The sequence below is a fragment of the Lonchura striata genome, chromosome 7 (assembly GCF_050655825.1).
Source record: "Lonchura striata isolate lonStrDom1 chromosome 7, ASM5065582v1, whole genome shotgun sequence".
In the NCBI taxonomy this organism is placed as follows: Eukaryota; Metazoa; Chordata; class Aves; order Passeriformes; family Estrildidae; genus Lonchura; species Lonchura striata.
The window spans coordinates 31,978,212-31,994,077 of record NC_140709.1 but is presented as its reverse complement, the minus strand read 5'-3'; the positions used below and the strand labels follow the sequence as shown (position 1 = coordinate 31,994,077).

The following is a 15,866-nucleotide window of genomic DNA, read 5'->3' as shown; positions in this document are numbered from 1 at the left end:
AGAGCCGCGCCCGCGGAGCAGCGCGGGCCGGGCCATGGCGCGCCTGGGCACGCTGCTGCTCCTGCTGGGCGCCGCGCTGGCCCCGGGCAGCGCCTTCAACCTGGACGTGGAGCGCCCGGCCGTCTACTCGGGCCCGGCGGGCAGCTACTTCGGCTTCGCCGTGGACTTCTTCGCCCCAGACCCGTTCTCGTAAGTGCGCGTCCCGCCCGCCCGCCGAGCCGCCCCCCGCGGAGCCCGAGCAGGGCGGCGTTGTCCCGGCGCGGGGCGAGAGCCGGCGAGGATGGCGAGCTGCCCCCGCCCTCAGCAGCCCGGGCGGGCCGGGCGGCTCTCGGAGGGGACGCGGCTTTGCTCAGGCCCCGGAGCGGGGCTGGAGCCGGCGCCTGCCCCCGGCGCTGCCCGGCAGGGACCGCTCCGCATCCCTCCCCTGGCCGGGGAGCCAAAGGCGATCCCGAGCGGCCGCGGCTGCGGTGGGGCAATGAACCTTGCGCTGCGGGATTCTCTGCACAGCCTGGTCTCATGATGGTGGCGATAAAAACAGTGTAGAAAGATGTAGTTATGGTACTTTGTTTGCTGAAGCTGTGTCCCGTGGCATTTGAGAAAACCTGCTGTTTTCTCTTTGGGTGTGCTTTGCGGGAATGTTGTTTGAATTGTGGTGAGTCTGTGCGAGTCAGCAAGCTGCTGAGGAGTCTAGAGAAAGAAAAGGTCCATACAAGCACCCTCCACGTCTGCTTCCTGAATATGTTCCCGTTTCATGTTAAACATTAGGCAGAGTGTAGTCGCTGTTGCGTTTCAGACCTTTGAATCCTTGTGTCACTGACTCGCACAGCCTCGGTGTTGCCAGAATGAATCAGGCTCTGGCTCTGAAATGCGGGCTACAGTAAAACCAGCTTTTGTCACTTCTCTCCCACCCCTCTCCCATCTTAAGGACTGTAAAATTGGAAAAGTTGCTGGCTTTGATCCTGCTAAGGAGGTATTCTCTCCCCCCCCCCCCCCCGCCCCTTAATCTTTAGCTTGTAAAACTTTATAAGCAAATTGTACAGCTATTGAGCAAGTCTTTCTGCAGTACATCATCTAGCTTTGTTTGAATTTTTTTATGACGTACATATATTAGAAGCCAGCCTGTCTTAACTTGCACATGTTGCACCATCTTTCTCCGCTATCTTAATCCTGTAAGTCTTGGTACTAAAAGAAAAAAACTTCTATTTTTGTCCCGCCCTTTATTTTTAAGTCAGCATGTGTGGCCTGCAGTTATCAAGAGACTGGTAAATGCATGTAATAAACTTTCTTCCCTGCTTTCTGATAAGGAATTATGTGACACAACTCTCCATGAAATCACTATTTGGAACCTTTCCATTATTTTTATAAGAACTATTGACCTCAAATTGCACTGCTATTAAAGAAAACAGTGTGGTTGTCAGGCAGCATGAAAAGCTTCTGTATATTTCAAAGGGAATTCTCACCTCTTTTTTTTTTTTTTTTTTTTTGGTCATCACTAGGAGTTTGTTTGTATCTCCATTTAAGTTCTTAATTGAATCAAGTAGTTCTGCAGCTTTCAGAGGAACAGGCTCTAGTGGTGTTAAATTTTCAGTTTATGCCTATGGCCACTGATATCTTGTCTCCTGAAATAGCCAGAAATACTTCTATGCAGTGTCCAGGCTTGTGGGGTGTCACAAGGTTTCATGCCTTTCTTTTTGCTTTGGTGAGCTTTTCTTCATCACCTGTTTTATCCATGAGTACCAGAGATTAGATCAGTTTCGTTGGGCTAAAGCTTTTTGGATTGTCTAGCCTGACAACAAAGGCATGCTGTTAGTTCCTGAATGCTCCAGCTGCACAGTCTATTTTGACCTGCTGGATGCCAGACTGAAGCATATTTAGAAGTCCAGGTTGAAAGTCCTAACGCAGGCGTGGAAGTGATGGTGCTGTGCCAGGCAGGGGCTGTGTGCTGCCTGGCAGTGGGTGCAGCTTTCACAGGAGCACAGCTCCCTGACAGCTGGAGCAGGTTTGTCACACCCCCTCTGTTAGTCCAGCGTGCACCTCCATGGAAGCCCCAGCTCCTCTGTTGGCCCTGGAAAGCCCTGGAAAGGGGCTGTTCCTGTAGGCACACCAAAGTGCCAGAACACTCCTGGTGTTGCCCCAGCGTTGGGATGGGGTGGGTGCTTCAGGAGCATGATACAGGAAATTGGCAGTATCAAAGCATAGCTGGTGTATTCCCATGGAAATGCAATTGTCCCTCTATTCTGTATGTGCATTAGCGACTTCTAAGTATTTGGGTAATTTGCATATTATTAGAAGAGCTGTGACAAAATCGGCTTGCTTGGTCTCTGATGATGAAAATGCATTTTGGGGAAAAAACCTTTGTGGAACCACATAATGGTTCCTTTATTTGTAATTTTTTTTAATAAACTTCATCACAAATGTTAGCTTAATAAAAATTTAAAATATATAATTAGAATTGGAATGAATAAATCTTTTAAATAAGCGTTTCATTGGAGGACTTCTCAAAAGTCAGTGGTACAAGAGTAAAATGGGAGGTAAGCTACCACTTTTTTAATAGGTGGTAATTATAACAATTTATATGTTTCTTTACTTGGCATTATAATGTTCATTTTTAAGCATTTCTGTTCTGCTCAGAGAGCTGATTTTAAACTGATTAAAATGTTTCAAAAATCTAAACAGTCTAAGAATGGCAACTCAGGAAAACAAATGGATTGCCAGCTAGCCTGGATTTTCTATCAGGGTCCATGCCAGGACATTTTTATGGTTCTGAAAATTCACACAGGTTGAAAACTGGTAGGTCTTCATGCAAACTGAGCTTTGATAAGGTGCTATATGTTTATACCTGTACTTATCTCTCTACTGGAAAGGAGCCTGGAGATGATTCTGAAAACCAAAGCAAGTTTGATAAGCCTGGGTTTGCCTGCCTGCAGCCATTCTCTCCAACCAGTCCTGCAGCTTGTTCAGCTAACCAGTTTCCAAACTAGAGAACTGTAGTGCCTGACAAGACCTGCTCTTGCAAGCTGCATTCTCTCTTAAGCAGCATACAGGGAAGCCACAGAGCAGAGTGATTATAGTGTAAGGAAGCACTAGATTTTGTCTTCTAAGCATGACTTCATGCTTCACATTGACTTTCTCAGGCAAATGCTGATGAGTGAAGTGGGGTCTCAGAGGTGCTGGGGCTCCTGGAAGGTCCTGGAAGATGCCAAGAGCCTTGTTCAGTGTTTCTTACTTTGACACTTCTGAATTTTGCCACCTGTGCAGGCACAGTCTCGAGGCAGTTCCTGCTCGGGGTGCACGGAACAAGTGCCTGTAAAGCAGAGGTGCAGAAAAGCACAGCAGATGCTAACAAGAAAATGATGCCTGTGCAGTGGGTGTGGGTAAGGATTCATTAACATGCAGATCTGTGGCTCGGAGTGGCTGGCACTTGGAGATTGTTTTTACAGGAGCACTTGCTCAGGCAGGGCTGACTCATCACGTTCAGTACATGCTGAGCTCCCAGTGCACTGCTGCTTTGTTTACATATTGTTTCCATTTTGACTGACTTCCCTGAATTACCCTTACTCACAAAATTAACAGAAATTATGCCACCTGATGGCTTTCGTAAGGTGCAGAAGTACACAATTTCCTGTTCTGCTGTACACATACATATTTTTGAAATGAAAAAAGAGCATGAAAGGTGTTTCTCTCATTTAAAATATAATCCTAAGGAAGCCTGGATACTTTAAATTTGTAATATCTTTTTTTTTCCTCTTCTTTTGGTAAATGAGGTTTTTTTGCATGCTTTTGATGCAGAAAAGGGAACCTCACATGAATTTCTCTGTAACTGAGAGTAGTTCAAGTTTGATTTAGATTAGAGTAGCAAGACTTCTGCTTTATTGATTCTTCAGATGTCATAAAGTTATAACAGCTGTGCCTTAAGTGTTGAAACCTTTGTTTTGCTTCTTCTTTTTCCTGCAGGACGTATCTCTTGGTGGGAGCTCCGAAAGCAAACACTACCCAGCACAACATCGTAGAGGGAGGGCAGGTGCTCAAATGCAACTGGAACTCCAACAGGAACTGCCAGCCCATTGTGTTTGATGCCACAGGTAATGTGTGGGTGGGAGGAGATGGAATGTCTCTGCTCTGATGCTGCTGTGGGGAAGCAGAAAGGTTTCATGTCCCTCTGGGATATTTCATGGTCAGTGTGAATGTGGTTGGTTTTTGACTGGCAGCTAGTCAAGGCGTGTTTGTGCTTTCCTTTTCCTCTCCTCTCTGTTAGAATTCTGTTGTCCCTGGTATGTGCTGAAAGCCTGAGTGAGCAAACATTATTCTTCTTGTGTTTTAACCTATTTATATTTCTCCTCTGTACTTTTCAACAATCCTAAAACATTTGGCAACCTAATTTCCAATGAACCCTGAGGGGTTTTCTTCCTATTAAGAATGTGTCATATGAGGAAAGGTACTTTCAATATCAGCAAAGGTGGTTTAGGCAGAAATACCCAGAAGTTTCATCTAAAACTAGGAGTATGTCCTAAAAACTGTGGAGAAAAAAATGTATTTTTAAAATTTTTCCCCTCAGATATAGCTCCACAGTGTTTGTGGCTTATATGATAGCAGCACTCAGGTAATAGGCATTCCTTACCCTGTGCTGAAGCACAGAAGAGCTGAGCAGCAGCAGTGTGGACATGAAAAATTTCAGCCATTCTTCATGCTCTGGTGCACACAGTGATTTCCACAGGCTGTGGCAGGTCATGAGAATGCACTGCATGTGCTTTTCTGCTCCAGCCACTCGCTGCTGAATCCTGTTTTCCACAGCATGTTTCAGGGCAGCGGAAAAACCTCCCCATGTCATGGGAGGGGATTAGCAAGACCCATATGGTAAGGCAGAGGAAACACCTGTGCCTTGAAGATCTGGTTGGTTGTAATTCATTCTTGCCTCTGCCAGTGTTTTGACTTGGCAGTCTAGAAGTTGCTAGATTGATGCAGCCTTTTTAAATTGTGTGCAGTAGAGTGGAGAAGCTCTTCTTCCAATTCCACTGTCAAGGTATGCCACAAAACACTGTTGGTATTCAGATTCCTGAAGTCTTCATATCTTTTTGTGAAAACCACTATGTCACCAGTTCCATTGCAAAAAAACACAAAGAAAAGATGTTTGCAATGGCACCCACAAACCCCAAGTCATTATCATTCTCTCATATCATTCAGTAGGAGTATATCTGTCAGATTACTAAAAATCTCTAATAAGCTGCAAAGTCTGACATTTTTTTCTGCATCAGTGTCAAAGCAGCAAAACCAGATTATAACTATCTTCTTGTTGTTGTTCTCTGGGCTTTTTGTTTACTAGAATACAAGTGTACATTTTGTTAGTGTGGGTGCTTTTAAGAAAAAAATCTCGATGTCCCTAGTTAATAATCATCATTAATATATAGCCAAAAACTTCTGGTGGGGAAAGATGAGCCACACATGTAGGTTCTAGACACAACTTTCAATGGGAATTACAGTGCAATTATGAACATTTGCAGTAGGCTTTTCCATGTGCCAGGTGGAGTTGATAGAGATCACTGGCTGCTTTCCTGCATGTCTGTGTTTAAGGAACATGCTTCTGGGCAAACAGACAGTGTTTTGCTTGTCATTTGCCTTTAAGGATCAGGCATGTTAATTGCTTGAAATTTAACAGTAAAAATAGCAGGTCATAAGGGCTTAAGAGGATTTTTTTCAGGCAGGCTTTACTCACTCCAGCTTTGAGGCAATGAATGGGGGAATAACGCATTTGTCAATTATTATCCTGGTGAAAAGGGGCATTGTATTTCAGCTTGATAAAATAATAAATGCCCTGAGACAAAAAAGAAGATGTCTTTTTCTTTGTGCATAACACAATGTTCAATTCCCTGTGTTCTGGTGACAAAGTCACAGCCAGCACTGTAAGCCCTGCTCCTGCCTGTCCCTGCCTCTTTAGGGAACAGGGCTTGGGGAAGATTCCTGACCCACTCTGGGGAGCAGGAAGTGGAAGATCTGACCACTAACTTGTGGTGCTGATGCAAAGGGGCTTTTTGTAGATGACTAAATGTAGCCTCTAACAGGAATCCAGGCTGATCCATCACTGCTTATCATTGGTGCATTACCATCTGTAACTCCAGAGGTGTTGCTTAGCCCTGCGATACAAGGCAGATTTTTTATTCCCTCCCAGATTTACTGGAAAAACCATGTTCTGCATCATTACTTAGATGTGTTTCTTCAGGGTTATTTTCTAATTGCTTACAGCCAGTGAGAAATCTGACCTGTGAAAATAATGAGAATGCTTGTACTTGTGGCTTTCCTCTGTTTGTCTGATGATGCCAAACTCTGTAAGTGGAGTTGGATGCCCATAATTAACAGGAGTCATGACCCTTTGTCTTTTATCACAAATAAATATGAGGCCAGAGTTTTGCAGAAGTCCAGCAAGCAGGGTTTCTTTCTCTAGATGTTGTTCTATTACTCTTAATTAGGACTATTTCTTCTTCAACAGACCTTGTTTTTTATTTAAGTTTTTCTGAGGCTTTATGGGTCCATTTCTCTTCCCCATCTATACAAAAGCCACGCTGAGCTCACTGGTTGGACAGGGCTGGGTTTTACTTTCTAGCTCTTGCTTTTGGCTTTAATATCATATTTGCAGAGCAGCATGGTCATTTAGGTGATCAAATGCCACAGCTCTTCTGTAGCCTAGGAGAGAAGGTACCAGCTGCTGGAAGATAACCTTTGGAAGAGCTGTTCCAGCCCTGCAGTTCAGCAGCATTGCTTGCTTACTTGCACTTACCCTCACCCCAGCTGCCCTGGAGGAAGCAGATAAGTCATTGAGCTGATAGTTCCTGTACTACAGAATTTCCTACTCTGTGTATTCCTTCCTGTGGGTGACCATTCAGTTCTGTCAGGATGGGAGTTGGGCAGTAGGAGTCCATTTATGTAGTTCTCATGCTGAAATTACATGTTTTTCCCTCTTTTTCATACCCTTCCCATCAGCCTGTAACATAAAAAAACAAAATCAAATAAAAGCAGTCATTATAATTTTTAAACCTCTGGCTAAAAAAAGCAATATTCTTTCACAGCATATTTTCTAATTTAAAACAGCAATATATTTTATGGAATCACAGAATGGTTTGGGTTGAAAGAGACCCTGAAGATGATCTAGTTCCCACCCCCAGCTATGGGCAGGGAGAATTTGTGGAAGGGAATCTCCCCTTGTCCTGGATCTCTCAGCACAGTGGTTATACTCACTGAAAATACACTGGAGAATATTCTGTCTGTGTGTTTCTGTGCACATTACACTAATTGCTTTTGACATTCTGGTATATATGGTGGCTTTGGAAGGCAAAATGTTTATATGGCACATTAACACTTCCCAAATGTAAAGATGCTTTGCTGTGAGGCTTCTCAGCCTTTTAGCAGTGACATCAGTTGGCTTTGATTTAACACAGTTATGACTATGTGAAAGTGGCATAGCAGACGTGTGTGCTAGAGTCTGCCCTGAAGTTCAGGGTGCACATGGCTGTGCTGGGTGTGCTTGGGCTAGAAATTGAATATTTCTTTTAAAAAAAGACTTTCTAATGTCATCAGGCAAGTGTTTCAGGCTGGCTTCTGCTCTTAGAAGCACATCAAGGTAGTGGGTTAAGAAGGACCCAAGCACCAGAGCAAGTGCACACCTCTGTTAGTCCTATGCAAAACAGAAATATGAAGCAGTTCTGCTGTTACTTTAACAGGTTACTCTGCAAGTCCAGCTAGAAACAGGTCTGATTTAAACACTTTTTAAACCCTATTCCTGTTTACCTTCTTAATTCAGCAGCGAACATGCCTCTGTCACAAAACTAAAATTCCTGGTATTGGTTTTCTTCTATATCTTGACTTCTTTCTACAAGTGACAAAGCATGACCACAATTTTAATTCAATTGCTATGTAAAATACTTGGGATTTTTCCCCTCTGTCCCTGTTAACTTTCAGACCTTCAGAATGTGTAGGAGGCCCTGTTTTTTCAGGACAAGCACTGGAGGGAAATTTATATTCTCAAGATAGCATATTCTTCAAAATTTTCATAAACACAAGCATTGGTAATAAATCGTTTCCCCTCTGCAAGATGTTTTATGTTGCACATTCAAATTAACCAAAATCACAGGTTGTAGCTCCAGGTAAATATTTATCTTCATTCCTTCTTCTCTGTTTTTCACACTGGATAATGTTGTGACTGAAAATTTAGTTTAATTTTTTGTTTAAATCCATTGAAATAGGGGAAAACTCTGAATTTTGTGAAAAATAAAGTATCTGGGGAAGCAAATAGTGGAAAAACTGCTTTTGTACCTGGCTGAGCCCTTTCTACCAGACTGAGCAGAGACGTGGTTCCTCTCTTAAAAAGTTTAAAACTTGGCTTTTTCTGCCAGCTGCTTAGCAGCTTTTTCCAGGAAAAACATATTTCTTGTGGGTAAACTGTGAAGGGAATGCACTTAATACTCAGCCCATTTTCTGTTTCTGATCAGTTCTGAGGCCAAAATCCAAATCCATTTGTTTTAAAGATGTATCAGTCTCCCTCTCCTTTTTTCATCTTCACAGACTGGCACAGCAAATTTTCATAGATAGTACCAGATATAGCCAATAGTGTTTCCATAATCATCCTCAGGAAAAAAAAAGTCCTGGAAAGTTAAAGGGTATTCCACAAGTTAAATTTATTTTGTGTAGTTGTCCATTTTCTGTGTATAAAATTAAACATATTTTTTTCTGGCAACAGGAGGATCAAAAGTTCACTGAGTCAGACAACAAAACCAGTGAGCAGAGAGGTGGTCAGATGTGCTTTTTAGGAAAATCAACACATCATCTTTGTTTTTACTTCTGTGTTTTACATTTAGGCAGACATGGAAGGGTTGATACACTTAGCTAATTGTCTGATGTCTAATACCTCCATTATTTGCCCTTGGAATTTTAGAGGATCATTCTGAGTTTTCATTTCAACAAACCAAAAATTATTCAGAGACCCATGTAACCAGTTGGAGTCAATCAGGCTATACATGTGGCAAATTAATATAAATCAAACATTTCCTATGTGCTTGCTTTCCAAAGAGAAACAATCTTCATCATTATTTATATTATTTTATTTTTCTTATTGGGCTCCTAGCTCATCATCAGTCAAGAATAGTGGGAAATTGTTTGGTTTCCTCATGAGTCTATGGCTTTTCATAAAAGTGTAACAAAATTATTTTATTACCTGCTGCTTTTTAAAAGAAAACTTTAATTAAGAAATGTAACTTCTGCTGTACAAGATGCTTGAAACTGTAGTTCTTTATGTCAGTACCAAAAAGTGCAGTCCTGAGACTGCCTCAAGAACTGCTGCATTTAAAATCATCTGATGAAATGCAGACAGCTCAATGAACTGTTACAAAGGAAAATATGCTCATAAAAACCAAATTGAACTTCTATGCTAATGAGTTTCAGATTTCTTGAGCAGATTTCGTGTTTAGCCCAGGAAGATTTGCTTGTTCAGACAATGGATTGTTTTGCTTTTCTGAGACCTGTGGTAAACCAGGGATGCATGGCTGAGTGGTCATTCCTTCTCCTGGGGAAAGCTTTCCCTACTGCTCTCATTCTCTGTAGCAGATCTCAAAATTCAAGACTGAGGAAACTTGCAGAAGCTGTTGAATGCTAGAAACTAGGAGCATCTCGAAGTTTTCAGCTCAGTGTGGTGTGTTTTTTGCTGCTTTGGGAAAAGAATTCAGTGTGGCCTCTGCCTGGAGAAAGTTTTATCACTCGCAGTTGTACTGCCCCTCCTCTTCCCAAGTTTTGATGCAACAAAGTAATTTTAGAGAAATTGTTCGTTCTTAAATACTTTTGGATACAATTCTTTGGAGACTGGATACTTTGTTTTGTGCCAAAAGAGAAGAAGGAGACTTTTCAAAGGAAATACCCTTGTAAAGAACTCTCCTGATTACTCCTTAACGTTTTCAGATTTGTTTTTCTTTTCTATCCCCCGAGTGGGTGATCCTAGACAATAGGAGGCTTTGTTTGGAAGCCTAAACCACCGGTCTGGCATGGCTGGATCTATCTGTGACCTATTTAGCTTGAAGTGGGTATTTTAACAGCCTCAGGCAGCTTTGAGCTGTAGTGCTACCCGGTAAGATCCGCTGATGAAGTGGGTGCCATGAGCTTACATTTCCCTCCTGGAGATTTTGATCATTTATGCAAAACAGTCAGTTGTTCAAAACTCCATCATTTCCACTTACAAAATAAGGAAGTGTGGGATAGGCCGGTATTCTTTGAAAATAGCTCGTTCTAACAAAGTGCTGCTTTACTTTTGGCTGATTGCTTTACTGGCATCACCACGGAATCCACAGGGGAATGCCAATCTCAGAGGCCATTGATTTCATCAGCAATAAAGCAATAAATCTTTTGAAGACCATTCATTGATTGGGAGTGAAATGGATTGACTTTTATCTGCCTAAGTCTCTCATTACCTCAGTCCCCCTGAAGTTTGGTTGTTATCTTTTTTATCCTTGTGCTGGGTAACTGGAGCTGTCTTGGGATCCGGGTGCTGCTCTGGATGCAGGAGAGAGCAGCAGAGCCTATGGCAGCTCCTCCCCACGCTGTTAGAGCTGACAGCAGAGCTGCTCATGCTTTAGTGATGAGGAACTCCTGCGTGAACACTGTTGGCTCTGTGTGCATGTGGCTGGCTCGCAGGGGGATGACGGGTTGGAAAAAAAAACCCAAAAAAACGAAGGCGTACTTCAATGAGGCAAAGATGCTTTTGTTCCAGCATGGCCCGGGGGAAAACGTGGGATTCATCCCTCAGAACAGGGAAGGGGAGCAGTGGGAAGGTCTGTATTCCCCTCTCCCTGAGTCATTGCAAAACACTGTGGATAAACCAAGGTTGCTAAAGCAACAGCTGCCTCCCAGCACAGGGAGTTTCAAGTGAAGAGGAGCTTATGTGGTATTGGTGATTCCCAGTTTGTAGAAAGTCTCTGTCTTTCTGCCCCCTGCCAAAGCAGAAGCCATAATTGGTCTGTGCTGGTTCCAAGGTTGTTTATTCTGTTTATCTCTAACATGTTCTGCTGCCCTGCCCAGCTCTGTCCTGCAGGGCAGCGTGTGGGGCTCTGCCCTCAGTGGGATGTGACAAACATTAAATACCAGAAACTGGGCTGGATTTACAATAACGTGCCAATATCTGTCACCTAGGTTGGACAGTGTGTCCCCAGCCTGAACCAACAGAACAATGCCAACACCACAGTGAAACATGGAGGGCATGAAGAAGGAGAAAAAGGACAAGGCACACCCAATTTCCTCCATCTTGTCCCCTTTGGACCCCTAATCTAGAATCCTAAAATTCTACTTCTGCACCCGTGCCACACTAATTATTACTCATATCAAACACTCAGAGCTTGTAATTCATCCTGTAAAATTGCAAACTCTTTTCCATGGACAGAGATCACAGCCAGTGTCTCTGGGGGCTCTGTCCAGGGGGGTTCCTGACCCCTGCCAGGGTCCCAGACCTGCCAGGGCAGCCAGAGGGATGCCCTGGATTCCCACAATTTACACCGCATAAAGTTCTCCTATTATGAAAAGAGGGCTCTTGCTTATTTTATAGCTTTGTCTTTCTTTTGGCTAGCTGCATATTTTCCTTTCACCTAGCAGGGCAACTTCATTTCTGTGGAATCAGCATAGTTACAAAGAGGTTTATTTTAATAAGAGGTCTGTGAATTGGGTGACTATTTACATTTTACAACTTCTTAAGTGTGTTTAGTATGATGACATTAAACCAGGTTTCATCAGTTAAGTGACTCTTGACTCATGATCATCTCTGCTAAGTCTGGCTGAAGATGGGGTAGATGTCTTAGTTCAGTTTGTTCATTACCATAAAAACAGGCGGGCTGCAAGTTACAACTGGATCCAAAAGTTACTTCTCTTGCAGAAGCAAAGAATGAGGAATATTACATGCCTCCTGGTTTTCTCTGTAAAATGAGAATTGAAGCAGGCTGGAAAGCCACAAGCTATTATTGTAAGTCAAGATAAGGTCACTGTGATAATTTCCTAAAATTCTTTTGATCTTTCCCAGGTTACAGTTAGGTCTTTAAAAATAATAATTTTATTTTTTTAAAAAGCTATCTTGCTTTTCAGCAGCCACTCCTAGACACAGAATAACAGGAGAGACATTTGTGGCCTTCTCTTTGACAATATTTCAACTTTTTGTGGATTGTGTTAGTTGTTGGCTTTTTCTGAAATTCTAAGTATTTAGAATTTCTCTTGTCAGTGCCTGAATGACAGTCTTGAAAGTAAACTTCCAGAAAAAAGGTGACTGTCAAAAATAGCACTGTAGACACATATAAAACTGTCTTTACAGCAGCAGGACTTTCCTAGTAACTCCTTTGTTCCTGTAACTGATAGCATTTACCTTGGGAGAAGAAGGTGCCAGCAATCCAAAGTGGTAGTTAAAAGAAATCCATCACTGAAAAAAAAAAAAAAATAGTGATCTTTTTATTATATTTGGAAGATGGATTTATTTTCTTTTTCTGCAATTTCTACCCAGCATCTCTCCACATTAATTTTCTTTTTTCTATTCAAATCCTATGGAATGTGGTAAAGAGTCAGTGCTCCATTGGTCCACCAGCAACTCACCTTTTTTTTTTGTTTTTGTTTTAATTTCAATTCTGTTCTTGCCCTAACTACCCTACCCCTCCACCTAGAAAATACCTTGTGAGACACAACACTGTCGACTTGACATGTCAGCCCTTTTTCCCTACTGAAAGAGTCATCTAAAATCATCATGTGATGTCTGCTACAATCAGAAGGAGCAAAGGAAAGACCTGGGCAGAAGCTGCCTTTACAAATAGGAAATAATACCCCATGGTCATATGACGTAATCCTGGAATTAATGACCCATCAAGTACTAGTCCCTGTAGCAGTTGCATTTTAGTCTGACATATGGCATTGTATAAAAACTCTGAATGTTTTCTTGAATAAATCTAGTCAGAATATAGTTTGTCTTGCCTAGATATATTTGTTTGAATGCCTTTTTTAAGGCTTTTTCAAGGCAAGGTTGGATGGAGCTCTGAGCAACCTGGTCTAGTGGAAGGTGTCCCTGACCCTGGCAGAGAGATTGGAATGAGATGACCTTTAAGGTCCCTTCAAGACCAAACCACTCTGTGATTCTGTGACTAAAATGCACATAATTGGCTTAAAGACAGGTGTAGGGTATTTTTTGAATACTCTGAAATTTCAGAAATACAAGAAAAGGCTGTAAGAAATACACTAAGGCTACAAGAACCCTTAATAGGACGAAGGCTGATTATAATACATGGAAGCATTGGGCTGGATTTATAAATCCCTGGATGTTTAGATCTTACCTGCGCTACAGTTTGGTTCATTTAAGGTAGGTACTGTTTTTAAAGGGCATGGGGGAAAGCTTGTTCTTCTTTTTTTTTTTTTTTTTTTTTAATATATATATATGTGTATATGTATATGACTACCACTAAAAGTTATAAAGATAAAGATAAAATGATAATCAAGTCAGACTCTTTGCAATAAAACACAGAAATGCTGAAGTCAGTTCAGTACCTTCCCATGACACGTCTACTTTATGGTATAACTCAACATGTAGCTGTGGTTAAAACTGCTTCAGTGAGGGCACACATTTAAGTGTTTTAATATTTGTTTTCCCCAGTCATGAAGAAAAAAAATCAAATGGTTTCTTGTTTAAAGTGAGGGGATTTTTGTTGAATGGGTGTTTTCCAGATTTCCTCATAAAATTAGTTTCTCTTTGGATCTGAGAGAAAGGCTTATAATCTTTTTGCACAGTTTTTTCCTGGGGAGAATTCTGAGTGAGTATAGGGGAAAAAAAGGTTACTTTTCTCCTCTAATGGAGAGTTAACATCAGATTTGGCCTGTATCAATTTTTTTACCTGAGACTTCTGAGAGTGTTTCCAATGTACATACTTTCCACTTGATCTAGATCTTCTGTCCTCATGCACTTTCCAGTGTTGCAGCCATTTCAAGCTGAACTCAAGGCCCTCTCCCTAAAACCTCTTCACTTAGCTTTAAAGAACTTAAACTTTTAATACAAGAAAAACTCAATCTAAAGCATCTTAGCCTTGTAGCACATCTTGCTTTGTTATGTGTGTCTGCACTGACATGGGACAACTTGACTGAGATGTTTGCCGAATGTTTCTACAATAGAGGTACTATAAATAAATAAAACCCATTTTGCCAAATTGCCTAATGGAACACATTTTTCTGTGGGGTGGTGGGGTTTTGTAAGAATTCTTCATCTGTTGTTCAGGCCTTCAGAAATTATGATGCTGGCTTCTGAAGTCATGACATCTGGCACATAAAATACATTTGGCACATAATTGTCTTTGTGGTCATGTTCGTTTGCTTTCCGGTTTGGAGATTTGGGGTTTTTATGTGCCAGCTTCTGGTTGTATCTGAAAGCATTGAGATTTCTAATATTATCCTCAATTTAGAGCTGAAACGGGGCCTTTTAATACTGTAGAAAAATATTTTTGTCCCCTAAACACCAAGGGAGATGCTGTCCTGGACACTGGTCCTTCTTGGCAGCTGAAGAGTGCACAGGTAAAAGGCAGAGAGGAGCTGTTTTGGCAACCTGTGCTGGTTGTTCTGCTGGCTCCCCTCTTCTCCAGTGCAGTCAGCATAGACCATGGGCAGGTGCTAACCAGTCCTTGGCTTTCTTTTTATTGTATTTTTTATTCTTATTATTCAGCCCAGACTTCAAGGAGCTAATTTCCTTAACAGCTGAGATAAAATTGGGTTGATAATGCAGAATGGCTGCTTACTCCCTATTACAAGACAGCCTTTCCTTTTACTCCCTGCCTGTTGTTTTGAACTTGTGGGAGGTTTGCATCCTAGACACCTTTATGGTACCTAGGACAATAGGATTCTGCTTTACACTATGGAATTGCTATACCAGCTTTGCCATGCATATATAGTGTTGTATTATTGTAAGTATAAAAGTACAAAATGCCACTCTGCAACTAACCCCAAGTTTAGCATTGTTTAAAGCTGTGTTTGGCAAGTAGAACTGAGACATTTCTTTGTATTCAAGAGTAGCTGGACAAGTAGAGGGCAGAAGCCAAATCTGTCTCTCCAGGCTACGTAACCCTGGGTGTGGTTAAAAGATGAATTAACCACTTTTAAGTCCCTGTTGGTGCCAAAAAGGATATAGTTTCCAACCTTGTGTGGGTGTCTTCTCCCCAGCAGGTTAGCACTGCTCCCCTCCCCATGCAGCCAGCTGGCTTGGAACCTCATCCTGCTGGATAACTTTTTTAGGAGGGTCCATTCTTTGGTGGTTCATGATGTGAGCAGGGGAGTAGTGCCAAGAGAGACAGGGGCAGCAGGAATGAACTGGGGATAGGAACAAATGGGACCTGCTGCCCCTTTGGGTGGCAGCTTCATCTGAAACTCACCCAGTCATGCCTTTGAGCAAAACTGAGGGTGGATTTTCATAGTTAAAGACAAGGAACAGAAGAAAATGGTGATAAAACAGGGATTTTTGTGTGTGCCAAAGATAGTTCCCTATTTGGAAAAGATCTTGATCTGGGTTTCTTTCTGTGCCATTAAAAGGTGACATGCATGTCTCCAAGCTACATTTTATCCTGTGCAAGGGTGAGAGTATCAAGGTTGAATGTACATAAATCTGTGCAGATGTGCTGATTCTCCAAGCCTTCAGCACCAGCCCAGTAAGAGATAGAGGGGAAGTGACAGAGGGAGGTGGAGGTTTTACTTGCCTTTGATGACATTCGAAGAAAACCACAATAGTTCTCTGTGTTGCAATGTGCTTGGCATTGGTTTCTGTGTAGTTCTAATCTGAAAGCAAAAATAGTCCAGATACTTGCTTGTTTTGCCTGACTCGGCAGATTAAAATCTCTTTT

The 15,866-nt window shown here is 42.0% G+C and overlaps 1 protein-coding gene across 1 annotated transcript in view; it reads left to right on the top strand.

The window, feature by feature from the left end:
• Positions 1-15,866, top strand: part of ITGAV (integrin subunit alpha V) — a 46,839-nt gene continuing 30,973 nt past the window's right edge. The window contains exons 1-2 of the mRNA XM_031505363.3: positions 1-189; positions 3,955-4,082. Coding sequence (XP_031361223.3) covers positions 35-189; positions 3,955-4,082 — 283 coding nt within the window. The 5' untranslated portion in view covers positions 1-34. The remainder of the gene's footprint in view (positions 190-3,954; positions 4,083-15,866) is intronic.